This window comes from Gorilla gorilla, chromosome 5, assembly GCF_029281585.2.
Source record: "Gorilla gorilla gorilla isolate KB3781 chromosome 5, NHGRI_mGorGor1-v2.1_pri, whole genome shotgun sequence".
Taxonomy (NCBI): domain Eukaryota; kingdom Metazoa; phylum Chordata; class Mammalia; order Primates; family Hominidae; genus Gorilla; species Gorilla gorilla.
In genome coordinates, this window is record NC_073229.2 from 60,993,949 (window position 1) to 61,009,485 (window position 15,537).

The 15,537-nt window shown below is 47.6% G+C and overlaps 1 protein-coding gene across 7 annotated transcripts in view; it reads left to right on the plus strand.

Moving 5' to 3' along the window:
- CUL9 (cullin 9) overlaps positions 1-15,537 on the plus strand; it is a 42,469-nt gene that overhangs the window by 18,190 nt on the left and 8,742 nt on the right. For all 7 annotated transcript variants that reach the window (XM_055389673.2, XM_055389672.2, XM_055389676.2 and 4 more), the window contains 16 exons: positions 94-184; positions 321-492; positions 2,377-2,482; positions 2,772-2,867; positions 3,080-3,255; positions 3,517-3,650; positions 4,023-4,202; positions 4,411-4,520; positions 4,596-4,778; positions 4,925-5,085; positions 5,675-5,903; positions 5,989-6,178; positions 12,828-12,973; positions 13,117-13,246; positions 13,392-13,591; positions 14,761-15,008. In XM_055389673.2, coding sequence (XP_055245648.1) covers positions 94-184; positions 321-492; positions 2,377-2,482; positions 2,772-2,867; positions 3,080-3,255; positions 3,517-3,650; positions 4,023-4,202; positions 4,411-4,520; positions 4,596-4,778; positions 4,925-5,085; positions 5,675-5,903; positions 5,989-6,178; positions 12,828-12,973; positions 13,117-13,246; positions 13,392-13,591; positions 14,761-15,008 — 2,552 coding nt within the window. The remainder of the gene's footprint in view (positions 1-93; positions 185-320; positions 493-2,376; positions 2,483-2,771; positions 2,868-3,079; positions 3,256-3,516; positions 3,651-4,022; positions 4,203-4,410; positions 4,521-4,595; positions 4,779-4,924; positions 5,086-5,674; positions 5,904-5,988; positions 6,179-12,827; positions 12,974-13,116; positions 13,247-13,391; positions 13,592-14,760; positions 15,009-15,537) is intronic.

Genomic DNA, 15,537 nt, shown 5'->3' on the forward strand with positions numbered 1-15,537 from the left:
TGACCCTTGACTTTTTCTCTCTACCTGTTTCTGGGCGTTTCTCTGTGTTCCTCCCTCTCCTCTTCCTCATTCTCCCTGATGTTCCGGCTGCAGATGGTGCTGGGCCAGATCGAAGACCACAGACGAACCCACCAACCCATCAATATCCCCTTCTTTGATGTGTTCCTCAGGCATCTCTGCCAGGGTTAGTGCCCTCATCTGCTTTCTCCTGGCTCCCATCCAGTGTCTGTTCTCCCCTTCCCTTCCTGCTCCTTAGACCTTTTCCTTTTTCCTCTCAACTAACCTAGCTGTGACTGCCACCCCTTCCCACTTGCCCCCAGGCTCCAGTGTGGAAGTGAAGGAGGACAAGTGCTGGGAGAAGGTGGAGGTGTCCTCCAACCCGCACCGGGCCAGCAAGCTGACGGACCACAACCCCAAGACCTACTGGGAGTCCAATGGCAGCACCGGCTCCCACTACATCACCCTGCACATGCACCGTGGTGTTCTTGTTAGGTGTGAACACACATATATGAATGTTCTGCTGTGCCCCAGGATACTTCCCCAAAGCACCCAGATACATACAACCCCAGCTATAACCCCCATGCCGGAGGGACACACTCAAACCTATTTTGTGCAGTGAACACATAGACACATTGACCTGCCTTTGCTAAGTATAGACATCCCCTCACTCCCAGAGTCTGGTGATCTGTACTCCAACAGGTACAGATGGCACTGCCCTGTGCTTAGTGTTGAGGGAGATCAACAGCTCACTTATCCATTTCTCCTTTGGGCATTTGTTTAATGCCAGGCATTTGTGTCAGGCACTGTGCAAGGGTCTCGAAATAGAAGGACAATAAGATATGGTACCTACATTCCAGCTGGAGAGCTACACTAGAAAATCAAGTAAGAGCACAGAGTAAGAAAAAGCATTGCGGTCCACATGTGGACCTGAGACTGACAGGCATGAGAGCAGACTTCCTTCTGGAAGGAGGGGGTGACTGAGCTGGGTTTTGACATTGAAATTAGGTAGATAAAGAGGGGGCAATATTCTAGGCACAAGGACAGCATATGTGCAAAATGGAAGTAAGAAAGTGTATTTGGAGGGACTTTAAGTAATCATGTTTGGTTGCAATTGAAAGCTGTGTATATCTTTATTTTTATTTTTTTATATTTTTTGAGATGGAGTCTCACTCTGCCGCCCAGGCTGGAGTACAGTGGTGCGATCTCAGCTCACTGCAACTTCTGCCTCCCGGGTTCACGCCATTCTCCTGCCTCAGCCTCCCGAGTAGCTGGGACTACAGGCGCCTGCCACCACGCCTGGCTAATTTTTTGTATTTTTAGTAGAGACGGGGTTTCACCGTGTTAGTCAGGATGGTCTCGATCTCCTGACCTCGTGATCCGCCCACCTTGGCCTCCCAAAGTGCTGGGATTACAGGCGTGAACCACTGTGCCCGGCCGAAAGCTGTGTATGTCTAAGTGGCGGAAGATACAGGCCAGAAAAGTAGGCAAATGCAGATCACAAAATGTTTTGTGAGCTAAGCAGTTTGAACTTTATTCCAAAAGTTGGGAGAGCCATTGGAAGATTTTAAGAAGGGAGGAGAGAAAACTAGATTTTTTATTGAGAAAGCTCACTCTGGCAACTATGGGAGTTTGGGCTAGAGGTAGAAGAAGGAGGTGGAAGGTGTATGCAGTGGTCTAGTAGAGAAAGGATCCTTGTGTTCAGTTAGCTAGCAGGAGTGGGAACTGACTGGGAAATCCTCAGAGGTGGAGTCCACAAGACTTGCCTTTGGGTGAGGGAAGCCATGAGAAGGTGAAGGCCTCAGTGACAGTATTCTAGTTGAGTACTGGGTGCACGGAAGTTTTATTTCCCAGGAGAGAAACAGGAAGCGGGACAGGTTTATGTGGACAGATGATCATTTCATTTGGGCATGTTGACTCTGAGGTGCCTGTGGGACATGACATGGAAATACCTGTTGGGGACACAGCATGAAAGCTCAGGAGAGTGGTCTGGGATAGAGATGTGGATTTGGAGTCCTCTGTGTATTAATTTTCAGTTGAAACTGTGGGTTTAAATTAAGTCACTTTGGGTGAATATAGAGGGAAGAGCAGAGGGTCTAGTGGGGACAGCTGCCTCAGGAGCCAGCAGAGGAACAGGAGCCTGAGAAAGAAGTGGTGGCTTGAAATAGTTTTGAGCTAAAACCAGGGCTCTGGCCTTTTTATTTCTTTCTTTTGATTTTTATTTCGTAGAGGTGGGGTCTTGCAGTGTTGCCCAGGTTGATCTTAAACTCCTAGCCTCAAGCGATCCTCCCACCTCAGCCTCCCAAAGTGTTGGGATTACAGATGTGAGCCACCATGTCCAGAGGCCCAGCTTTGACTGTTTCCTTTCTTCTTTCCCAGGCAGCTCACTTTGCTGGTGGCCAGTGAGGACTCAAGCTACATGCCAGCCAGGGTGGTGGTGTTTGGGGGTGACAGCACCAGCTGCATCAGCACTGAGCTCAACACGGTGGGGACCCTTGTGCCCCCCTTCACCTTGCTCCACATCCTTCTTTTTGTCCCAGTGCCTGTGGGAAGGACCTAGTTCCTGGGGAATGGTGACATCCCTTCCCCTTGGGAAGGTGTTGCCTTGTAAGCAGTGAGAGTGGGATTAGGGATGCAGAGCCACGTCCATCCCTAGGCTCTGCAGAAGTGAAGGGCACACACCATGACCGACTTGGTTACTGTCAACAATTTTTCCAACCCTGTTTCTGGAGGTGACAGTTCTCTCCTCTCTCTCTTCTCCCCTGCCCTACCAGGTGAATGTGATGCCCTCTGCCAGCCGGGTGATCCTCTTGGAGAACCTGAACCGCTTCTGGCCCATCATCCAGATCCGCATAAAGCGCTGCCAGCAGGTGGTGCTAGGGTGTCAGCCAGGGCTGAGGAGGAGGAGGTGGCACACAAGTTTCTCCTTGATCTGCTTGGGAGATGGCCCAGGACCTGTTGAGTCCCAGAGATGTGGGGATGTCCTGAGCAGTTCTAGGGAGCTCAGGGCAGGAGGCTTGGCTTTGGTAGTACTTAGTGGCTCAAGCAGCTTGGGTGACAGATAAGTCTGTGCATGTTCCAGGGCGGCATTGACACCCGGGTTCGGGGTGTGGAGGTCCTGGGCCCTAAGCCCACATTCTGGCCACTGTTCCGGGAGCAGCTGTGTCGCCGAACATGTCTCTTCTACACAATTCGGGCACAAGCCTGGAGCCGGGACATAGCAGAGGACCGCCGGCGCCTCCTCCAGCTCTGTCCCAGGTGGGTGGGGCCTGAGGAGGGAAGATGGGTAAGGGAACAGGACACTGTGAGAAGTAGGAGGGATGCTTCTGTGGGAGTCCGGAAGGGAAAGCTGCAGCCAGGACATGAGGGGGAAGGTGAAAGTAGGTGAGAAGTTTGTGTTAATTGCGAAAAGTTGGGTCAGGGACCGAACAGGGGTGATTGGGAGCTGATCTGCACTTGAATGGAGGCCTCTGGGAAATCGGTGCCATTAATCCTCCACCATGCACTGTTTGTTCCCAGACTGAACAGGGTTTTGCGCCACGAGCAGAATTTTGCTGACCGCTTCCTCCCTGATGATGAGGCCGCCCAGGCACTGGGCAAGACCTGCTGGGAGGCCCTGGTCAGCCCCCTGGTGCAGAACATCACCTCTCCCGGTAACCATGCTGACACCTGGCCCCACTAACCAGTTCCTTGTCCTTATTCCCAGGGATCACCTGAGTTAATGCTCTTGGTTCTTTTGGTTCCTGTCTTTATCCCTGAAGGCCTGTCACCTCAGTGTTCCTCTCTCCTTCCTGCCCCAGGCACTGCTCCCTGAGACTCTGGTATTTGAATCTTTCCCACTACCCCATCCCCGCCCTGTTAACATCTCCCCTGACTCCAGCTGAAACAAACCTTGGTGAGGGGAGGACTAGGGCCCCACTACCCCTCAAGCCTTTTTGTACAATTGATCTTTCTCCCTCCTCCGCCCTGAGCTGTCTGTTCTCCCGTCTCCCATGGAGACCTGTTCCTGACCTGTCTTCTTTCAGATGCGGAAGGCGTGAGTGCCCTGGGATGGCTGCTGGATCAGTACTTAGAACAGAGAGAGACCTCTCGGAACCCCTTGAGTCGAGCAGCGTCCTTTGCTTCTCGAGTTCGTCGCCTTTGCCACTTGCTGGTGCATGTGGAGCCTCCTCCTGGGCCTTCTCCTGAGCCATCCTCTCGGCCCTGTAAGTCCCAGCCGTGGCCAGTGGAGCTGAGACTGCGGACAGTGGTGTATCTGGCTCCCTCCTCCCTGGGTCTTACTCTTGCTGCTTTGCTTCCGGCCTTTCCAGGCCCCTGAGACCTCCTGGCCTTTCCAGGAGATCACTACCCAAGACCGGTGTACTCACCCAGAGGCTGAGATGAAACCCCTTCCTTCTCCCTCTGTCTCTACAGTCAGCAAGAACAGCAAGGGTCGGGACCGGAGCCCGGCGCCTTCGCCAGTGCTTCCAAGCAGCAGCCTGAGGAACATAACCCAGTGCTGGCTGAGCGTGGTGCAGGAGCAGGTGGGCAGAAGCAAGCAGAAGTCTGCGGAGGGGAGGGGCTGCTCCTTTTATGTCATTTCTTGCCTTTCTCCTCAGGTCGGCAGATTCCTGGCTGCAGCTTGGAGGGCCCCAGACTTTGTGCCTCGTTACTGTAAACTCTATGAGCACTTGCAGAGAGCAGGCTCCGAGCTGTTTGGGCCTCGGGCAGCCTTCACGCTGGCTCTGCGCAGTGGCTTCTCTGGCGCCTTGCTGCAGCAGTCCTTCCTCACTGCTGCTCACGTGAGTCCCACCAGCTCCCCACAGGGCTATAAGCTTGTGTTCCAAGTCATCTCTTTCTGCTCTGCCCTTTCACCTCCTTTCGCTCCCCAGTCTCCTACTCCACTCCCTCATTCATGGTTTGCTCATGCCGTTTCCCCTGCCCCCAGATGAGTGAGCAGTTTGCCAGGTACATTGACCAACAGATCCAGGGTGGCCTGATTGGTGGAGCCCCTGGAGTGGAAATGCTGGGGCAGCTTCAGCGGCACCTGGAACCCATTATGGTCCTTTCTGGTCTGGAACTGGCCACAACTTTTGAGCACTTCTATCAGTGAGTGCAGGTCTGGAGGCATAGGGGATGGGAGGCCTAGATCTAGAGAGTGGAAAGATTTGAGCCTTATAGGGGAGATGAGAAAAGAGGCTGTGCAGAGGAGAGATTAAGATGTGGAGATGGCTGGCCAGGCGCGGTGGCTCACGCATGTAATCCCAGCATTCTGGCAGGCAGATCACCTGAGGTCAGGAGTTCAAGACCAGCCTGACCTGTAACATGGTGAAACCCTTTCTCTACTAAAAATACAAAAATTAGCCAGGTGTGGTGGCGTGGTGGCAGGCACCTGTAATCCCAGCTATTCGGGAGGGTGAGGCAGGTGAATCTCTTGAACCCAGGAGGCAGAGGTTGCAGTGAGCCAAGACCACGTCATTGCACTTCAGCCTGGGTGACAAGAGCAAGACTCCGTCTCAAAAAAAAAAAAAAAAAAAAGTGGAAGTGGTCATGCATTGGTGGAAAGGGAGTGGGAAAGAAGAGGTGAGGTAGGGTATGTGACTCAGGCAGAGGGACAGAGAGACCTACATTCTCGAGGGGGAGGCTGGGCCACGCTGGCACCCACACTGAGGCTTGGCCCGGGCTGTGTGTGCTGCAGGCATTATATGGCGGACCGTCTCCTGAGCTTTGGTTCGAGCTGGCTGGAGGGGGCTGTGCTACAGCAGATTGGCCTCTGTTTTCCCAACCGCCTCCCACAGCTGATGCTGCAGAGCCTGAGCACTTCTGAGGAGCTGCAGCGCCAGTTCCACCTCTTCCAGCTCCAGCAGCTCGACAAGTTGTTCTTGGAGCAGGAAGATGAGGAGGAAAAGAGACTAGAGGAAGAGGAGGTAAGAGCAGGGAGAATAGGAGAGTGAGAGAAGACTAGACCAAGGAAGGGAGCCCAAGGGCCCTTGAAATCCTTCTGTCCCTCAGGAGGAAGAGGAGGAAGAGGAAGCTGAGAAAGAATTATTTATCGACGATCCAAGTCCAGCCATTTCTATACTGGTCCTGTCACCACGCTGCTGGCCGGTCTCCCCACTCTGCTACCTGTACCATCCCAGAAAGTGCCTTCCCACAGAATTCTGTGATGCCCTTGACCGTTTCTCCAGTTTCTACAGCCAGAGTGAGGAACTAGGGAGAGGAAATTGGAGATCGGGGTGAGATTCGGGGTGGCAAGAGAGGAAGAGGAGAGGACCTTTGGACAGGATATAGATGTGAAGAAAAATATCAGCTCCTAGCGAGGGATGAGAAAGCATGGGTTGTAGTTTCATTAATTTCTGCTCTCATCAGTTTCTTCAACTTTCTATGAATTTGTTCTGTTTTCTTTTTCTAACTTCAAGTGAGGTGCTTATTTGATTTTTAGTCTTTTCAGACTTTTTTCCAAATAAAAGTGTTTAAGACTATTCATTTCCCTCTCAATACTGCTTTAGTGGCATCCTATAAAGTTTTAAAAGATTTTTTTTCTTTATATTTTTGAGATGGAGTCTCGCTCTGTCATCCAGACCAGAGTGCAGTGGTGTAATCTCTGCTCACTGCAGCCTCTACCTCCCGGGTTCAAGCGATTCTCCTGTCTCAGCCTCCCGAGTAGCTGGGACTACAGGCGTATGCCACCACACCCGGCTAATTGTGTATTTTTAGTAGAGACGGGGTTTCACCATGTTAACCAGGCTGGTCTCAAACTCCTGACCTCAGGTGATCCACCCGCCTCAGTGAGCCACTGTGCCCGGCCAAAAAGATTTTTTAGATTGGGATATAACTAGTATTCAGTAAAGTGCACACGTCTTAATTATAAGGCTTCATGAATTATTATATTCATATACACCCATGTATCTACCTCCCTCACACCCCCATCAAGATACAGAACATTTCCAGCATCGTAGAAGGCTGTCTCCTTCATGCCCCCTTTCCAGTCAATGTCTTCTTCCAGGAGAAATCATTATTTTTAACCTTTATCACCATAGATTTGTGCCTGTATTTGAACATCATATAAATGGAATCATACAGTATTCTGCTGTGTCTGATGTCTTTCACGAAACATACTGTCTGTGGGGGTTATCCAGGTTGTCAGGGGTATCATTAGTTTATTCATTTATTTTGCTGAGTCATATTCCATTGTATGGATGTATTTACCCTTTCTGCTGTTTATGGGCATTTGGGATGTTCCGTAAGTTTTTATTACGTATTATTTTTATTATTGTTTAGTTCTAAGAATTGTTAAATTTCTATTATTATTTCTTTATTTTGTTTTTCAGAAGAATATATATTTTAATTTCCAAACAAGTTTTTCTTTGTTTAATTTTTTTTTTTGTTTTATATTTCTACCCTCATTCCCCTGTGGCCAAAGAGCATGGTTTCTATGATTCTGAATCTTTGCAGTTTATTGAGACTTCGTTATGGCCTGGTAGATGGTCATATTTTACCTGTTTCATGTGTGATTAAGAAGAATGTGTATTCTTAACTGGATTCTACATATTTCACCAAATTGACCTTGTTAATTGTTTTGTTCACATCTTCTGTAAAGTTACTAGTTTTTGTCTACTTGATCTACTACTGAGAGAGATGCGCTAAAATCTACCACTATGATGGTGAATTTTTTAAAACCGCTAATCAGACTGGTTTAACTGTATATATATTTTTTGGCTATTTTGTTAGAAGGTTAAAATAGTTTAACAGTGCTATCCAGTAGAACTTTCTGCAATGATTGAAAAATTCTTTTCTGCACTGTTCAGTATGATAGTCATTGGTGGCAATTAAGTACTTGGAATGTGGCTAATATAACTGAGGAACTAAATAATTTAATTTAATTGTAATCAGTTTATTATTTTATTTTATTTTATTTTAATTTTTTTGAGACAGAGTCTCACTCTGTCACCCAGGCTGGAGTACAGTGGCTTGATCTTGGCTCACTGCAACCTCCGCCTCCTGGGTTCAAGCAATTCTCCTGCCTCACTCAGCCTCCCGATTAGCTGGGATTACAGGTGTGCACCACTATGCCTGGCTAATTTTTGTATTTTTAGTAGAGACGAGGTTTCACCGTGTTGGCCAGGCTAGTCTCGAACTCCTGGCCTCAGGTGGTCCAGCTGCCTTGGCCTCTCAAATTGCTGGGATTATAGGCGTGAGCCACTGTGCTCGGCCGTAATCAGTTTAAATTTAAATAGTTACATGTGGCTAATGGCTACTATGATGGACCATGCAGGTTTAGAAATTCCAGAGTCAATGAAACATTATTATGAAGTGACATTCTTTCTTTCTAATAAAGCTTTTTCTCTAGAAGTCTGTTTTTCTCTGGTATTAATAGTATACCAGCTTTCTTTGGTTACTGGCTTTCCAGTTTATCTTTTTCTATCTTTAGCTTTTTGTTTTTGCATGGAGAGAAGTTCTTAATCTTTTGCATACCTTTTTTAAATTATGGTAAAATATATCTAGCGTAACATTTGCCATTTTAACCATTCAAAGTATACAATTTGTCCTTTTACTTGTATTTTTTGAAAGGGGGTGTCACTCTGTCATCCAGGCTGGAGTGCAGTGTCACAATCTCAGGTGGCTAGCTGCAACCTCAGCCTCCCAGGCTCAAGTGATCCTCCCATCTCAGTCTCCCAAGTAGCTGGGACTATAGGTGTGTACCACCATTCCCAGCTAATTTTTGTAGAAACAGAGTTTCGCTGTGTTGGCCAGGCTGTTCTCGAACTCCTGCCTCAGCCTCCCAAAGTGCTGGGATTACAGACATGAGCCACTGTGCCCAGCCTCCATATTCTAATTTTTTCTTTCTTTCTTTTTTTTTTTTTTTTTGGAAACGGAGTCTCACTGTGTCGCCCAGGCTGGAGTGTACTGGCGTGGTCTCAGCTCACTGCAAGCTCTGCCTCCCGGGTTCACACCATTCTCCCGCCTCAGTCTCCCAAGTAGCTGGGACTACAGGTACCTGCCACCACGCCTGGCTAATTTTGTTTTTGTATTTTTAGTAGAGACAGGGTTTCACCATGTTAGCCAGGATGGTCTCAATCTCTTGACCTTGTGATTCGCCTGCCTCGGCCTCCCGAAGTGCTGGGATTACAGGCGTGAGCCACCGTGCCCGGCCATTCTAATTTTTTCAACTGACCCATAATGTTTTCTATGACTTCATTTTTTTGTCCAGGACAGGATCAGTCTAGGATCACCTGTTAACATTTAGATGGCATGTCTCTTTAGTCTCCTTTAATCTGGAACAGTTCCCCATCCTTTCTTTCTTTGTCTTTTATGACATTGAGATTTCTGGAGAATACGGTCCTTTTCTTTTCTTTCTTTCTTTTTTTTGAGACAGAGCCTTGCTCTGTCGCCCAGACTGGAGTGCAGTGGCTCAATCCCAGCTCACTGCAATCTGTGCCTCCTGGGTTCAAGTGATTCTTCTGCCTCAGCCTCCAGAGCAACTGGGACCATAGGCGTGTGCCACCATACCTGGCTAATTTTTTTGTATTTTTAGTAGAGACAAGGTTTCACCATATTGGCCAGGCAGTTCTCGAACTCCTGACCTTGTGATCTGCCTGCCTCAGCCTCCCAAAGTGCTGGGATTACAGGCATGAGCCACCGCATCCGGACCCTTTTATATTTTTTATTTTATTTTTATTTTTTATTTATTTTTTTGAGATGGAGGCTTGCTCTGTTGCCCAGGCTGGTGTGCAATGGTGCGATCTCAGCTCACTGCAACCTCCGCCTCCCAGGCTCAAGCAATTCTCCTGCCTCAGCCTCCCGAGTAGCTGGGATTACAGGTGCCCACCACCATGCCTGGCTAATTTTTGTATTTTTAGTAGAGATGGGGTTTCACCATGTTGGCCAGTCTGGTCTCGAACTCCTGACCTTGTGAACTGCCCACCTCGGCCTGCCAAAGTCTGGGACTACAGGCGTGAGCCACCGTGCCTGGCCGACATTTTAAAAATGGTTCCTCGTTTTAAGTTTGTATGATATTTCCTTATGATTAGATTCAGGTTACGCATTCCCAGGCAAAATACTAAGTATGTGGCAGGCGTGTACTTCCCAAGGCTTTACACCCTGGAGCACACAGTTTTCATCTGCCCCTTCTTTATCTGTTAATTTTGTCAACCTAGCCAAGAGATTGTTTGCTTTCTCCACTCATATAGTTAATATTTTTTCTCCTTGCTACAATTAATAAGCAGTCTGTCGGGGGAGATACTTTAAAATCATGCCAGTATTCTAATTTTGTTAGAATTTCCCCTGGGATTGTTTTCCTTTTAACTTTGCCATACCCTTAATGTTTTAGGCACATGTCTTATAAAAACCTAGAATTTGTTTTTTGTTCAACCTGACAATCTCTTTTTAAGATGTCAATTTTAGCCTATTTATTATGAATAACAAATTCATAATAAATTCATAAATAATAAACTCAATGAATTCATTTATTATTCATTAATTGACTGTTTCTAACTTCTTATTTTGTGTTTTTGTTTACCCTTCTTATATTTAAAGAAGAATAAATTTAACACCTATATATATATGATTCTACCCTGGGTTTTTGTGCTATCTTTTTCTTTCTTCTTTTGGATTGATTGATTGTTTTTAAAACATTTCTTTTTTGTCTATATCAGTTTTAGAACTTAGGCGTTCTATTTCTATAATTGAATACCCTTGTATTTTTAACCTGCATCATTGATTAGCTAATATCACTTCCTACCTTTCTGAACAATAAAAGGACCTTAGAAAATCTTAACTCCAGCTCTAACTCCCGTATTAGTTATTACTGTTGTTCCATATTTTAGAATAATCTTTTTTTAACTTCCAACATTGTCATTATTATTATTTATTCAGGGATATTTACACTTGCCACCATGCCAATTGCTTTAGTCACCGTTTCCTTTGCCTCTTGGTCCTTCTTCTTTTTAAAATACATCTGTTAGAAGTATCTTCAGGCCAGCCATGGTGGCTCATGCCTGTAATCCCAGCACTTTGGGAGGCTGAGGCGGGCAGAGCACCTGAGGTCAGGAGTTTCAGACCAGCCTGGCCAAGATGGCAAAACCCCGTCTCTACTCAAAATACAAAAATTAGCCAGGCCTGGTGGTGCACGCCTGTAATCCCAGCCACTTGGGAGGCTGAGGCAGGAGAATTGCTTGAACCTGGGAGGTGGAGGTTGCAGTGAGCCGGGATCGTGCCACTGCACTCCAGCCTGGGGGACAGAGTGAGACTCCATCTCAAAAAGAAAAAAAAAAAAAAAAGTGTCTTCATTGAGGAGTTTGGTGGAAAACCCTACCCATTTTTTTATTTGCCTGAGAAGGGTTATTTTCACCCTCATTTAAAAAGTCTTTTCATTGTAAATTTCAAGCATATACACATGTAGACAGACTAAACTCCAACATATATCAGCTCATGGCCAGTCTTGCTTCAATCTGTACCCCCATCTATTCCCCACCCCCAAAATTTAAAAGATAAGTACTCTTTGTTTAAAAAAAAGGATACTACAGTTATCAAGTATTTAGAAATTTGCAGTTCCTTGTATGAAGTATACAGTCATTGCTCCTATTTCCCTGATTGCCTTGGGGTTTTTTGGTTAGTTATTTTGTTTAGTGAGGATCCAAACAAGGTCCACACATTGCATTTGGTTGCATTATCTTACATCTCCCTTACTCTATAGGTTTCCACCTCCCATTTTATCCTCCTTGCAATTATTTCTGGAGGAAAGTGGGTTATTCATTCACAGGCTGGATTTTCCTGATTGCATTCACGTGGTGTCCTCAAGCATATTCCTCTGTCTCCTTTATTTCTTGAAAACTGATTTGTAGGTGTAGAGGCTTATTCAGATTTGGGTTTGATTTCTGAGGCAAGAACACTTCATTGGTGGTATGTGTCCTTCCACCAGGAGGCAGGTTCAGCCTGTCTCCCTTTGTGATGTTGAGATGGATCAATGGATTTCAGTGTGTCAGTCTTGTCTATATATTACATGTAATTTTCCATCAGCTTTTCACCAGGCAGGCATTTCTACCATTGCTTAGGTCTATCATTTCATTAGGGGTTTTGAAATAGTTATATCTAGTTCTGTCATTCCTTCTTCATGTATTAGCTGGAATGCCTTCAAGAGAAACCCTTTCACTAACTGTTTATCTACCCTGAAGTCCGGTTTACACAGGAAAGGCTTGATTGTTTCCACTTCCAATTATTTTTAACTCATTTTAAAAATAATATGGTGGTTCTCTAGTAACTTTTAAATATAACCAATGAGGTCTTTTAAAAATATATCATTATGAACTCTCAGATTTTAAAATATTTTGTGTGGTTCCATCACACATTGCAGGTGAATTTTTTTTTTTTTTTGGATGCTCAAATTGTCCCATCTTTGGTAAGACAGCATCTCTCAGGCAGGCTCCTGGTCCCTTTAATACTCTCCCTTTGACAGCTTCCTTGCTTTCCAGTATGAACAGATGTCTCAGGCTCACCTTGCCTGAGCTGTGAAGCAGGAGGAGGAAGAGATCCAGCCCAGTGGGTCTTTAAAACTGTGAGCTCCTTGAGGGCAAAATGCAAGTGTTTTCTCTCTGGTGTTTTTGCATGGAACCTGCCTGGCTCAGGGCTAGGCGCTGGGTCTAGGGATGGGCTCCTAGATACCCGTGGCTCATCAGGGAGGCAGGCACAGAGAAGGCTGAGATCTGGAAGTTTGACAAGGTATCTCTCTGTCTGAAAATGCTGGGGCCCTCCTCCCCATAGGGACTAGTAGGAGCAAAGCTTGACACCTCAACCCCTAAACCCCTTGTTTCGCCCATTCTGTGTCTCCACCCTTCTCCTTGACACTTGCCTAGGTCAGAACCATCCAGTCCTCGACATGGGACCACATCGGCGACTGCAGTGGACGTGGCTGGGCAGGGCTGAGCTGCAGTTTGGGAACCAGACACTGCATGTGTCCACCGTGCAGATGTGGCTGCTGCTGAAATTCAATCAGACAGAGGTGCTTCAGCCCTTAGCCTCTCTCTGCCTTCTCTGCTACCTTATCTGTCGCTGTTCTCCTCCTAAACCCTGTTCCTCCTTCATCCTTACTCCTCTCTTCCTTTTCTTTCCTCTGACTCCTGGCTGGGCGTTTCTCCTCATCAGGAGGTGTCAGTAGAGACCTTGCTGAAGGATTCTGACCTCTCCCCAGAGCTGCTGCTCCAGGCACTCGTGCCCCTCACCTCAGGGAATGGCCCTTTGACCCTGCATGAGGGCCAGGACTTTCCACACGGGGGTAGGTCATTGGGGGCCGGGCTGAGCCTCTGCTGCTGGTCGGGGGGTCACCCTCAAGATGGGGGGACTGTGAGAATGGGGTCATCTTAGTCCCCATTCATCTGTCCCTCTGCCTCCTCTGGTACCTGACCGGGAGCGGGTTCCAGGTGTGCTGCGGCTTCATGAGCCTGGGCCCCAGCGCAGTGGGGAGGCCCTGTGGCTGATACCTCCCCAGGCATACCTGAACGTAGAGAAGGATGAGGGCCGAACCCTGGAACAGAAGAGGAATCTCTTGAGCTGTCTTCTTGTTCGTATTCTCAAAGCCCATGGGGAAAAGGGCCTCCACATTGATCAGCTGGTTTGTCTGGTAGGCAGAGAGGGGACCATGAATTTGGCGCAGGGAGGGAGTCATGCTTGGGATTGGGGATGAACACAGTGAACTCTTTCAATATAAGACTTCTGTAGGGTGACATTTCCATCTGGGTTTTCTGTTCCTGACAGAGCAGATAGACAGCAGATAAAGATAAGGCATGAGTGTTTACCATGCACCAGGCCCTATCTTAAGAGTTTGCATGATTAAGTCATTTAATCCAGCCAGGTACAGTGGCTCATATCTGTGATCCCAGCACTTTGGGAGGCCAAGGCAGGCGGATCACTTGAGGCCAGGAGTTTGATACCAGCCTGGCCAACATGGCGAAACCCTGGGTCTACCAAAAATATAAAAATTAGCTGGGCATGGTGGCACATGCCTGTAATCCCAGTTACTTGGGAGGCCGAGGCATGAGAATTGCTTGACCCAGGAGGCGTAGGTTACAGTGAGCCAAGACTGCCACTGTACCCCAGCCTGGGCAACAGAGCAAGACTCTGTCTCAAAAAGAAAAAAAGTCATCATTTAATCTTCATAACAATCCTAGAAATGTTATTTTATTTCATTTGACAGATAAGAACAGTGAAGTATGAGAAACTTAGTAGTGGCCGGGCGCGGTGGCTCACGCCTGTAATCCTAGCACTTTGGGAGGCTGAGGTGGGTGGATCACTTGAGGTCAGGAATTCGTGACCAGCCTGGCCAACATGGTGAAACCCCATCTCTACTAAAAATACAAAAATTAGCCAGGCGTGGTGGTGCACACTTGTAGTCCCAGTTACTTGGGAGGCTGAGGCGGTAGAATCACTTGAACCAAGGAGGCAGAGATTGCAGTGAGAGATGGTGCCACTGCACTCCAGCCTGGGCAATAGAGCGAGACTGTTGGAAAAAAAAAAAGAGAGAAACTTAGTAACTAATCCACAATCACACAGCTAGTAAGTGGCAGAGCTGCCAGACACCATGGCTCATGCAGGAGGATTACTTGAGTCCAGGAGTTTGAGGGTGCAATGAGCTATGATCAGGCCACTGCACTCTGGCCTGGGTGACAGAGCAAGACTGTCTCTTAAAAAAAAAGTGGGGGGGGTGGGAAATAAGTGGCAGAGCTGGGCATTGAGCCCAGCAGCCTGCTCCCTACATAAAAGTGGACTTCTTGTTTCTTTCCTCCTATCCAGGTGCTGGAGGCCTGGCAGAAGGGTCCAAATCCTCCTGGAACCCTGGGCCACACTGTTGCTGGGGGTGTGGCCTGTACCAGTACAGATGTCCTCTCTTGCATCCTGCACCTCTTAGGCCAGGGCTACGTGAAACGGCGTGATGACCGGCCCCAGATCCTGATGTATGCCGCTCCAGAGCCCATGGGGCCCTGCCGGGGTCAGGCAGATGTCCCTTTCTGTGGCAGCCAGAGCGAAACCTCCAAGCCCAGGTAGCCACCGCATCTGACCCCTTGCAGTGAGGCGGGAGAGGTGGTCATGCCAAAGCCAAGATCCCTTGTGGAGAAACACTTCCCTTCTTTCTTTGTCTGATCCCCTTTTCCCTATCCCTGTTATTTCCCTGACTTTGGTAGTTTTTATTGACCCTCCCAGCACCACCACCCCTTTCCAATCAGAGGCCTGCAAATATGTATTGAGCGCTAACTATGTGCTCTACTCAGTTAAATATACAAACTTTCAGGAAGTTTGTTCTACAGAGGAATTTGCCCTAGGATTTCTCTAATCAACCAGCACCCCTAAAGCTTTTTAATGTTCATTGGAAGCTGTTATGGCCCTGCTTTTCATGCCTGCTGTTTGCATCATGTGTAAAGTGAATTATCGCGAGTAATCTTTCTCAAACCTCAACATGGCGCCAGTGTTAAAATGCACATTTAACAGCAGAGCTCTCTGTGCTGCCTGTGCTGCTAGTCCACAGACCACACTTGAGCGGTAAGGATGGAGACTTCTGTTCTCACTACAGGT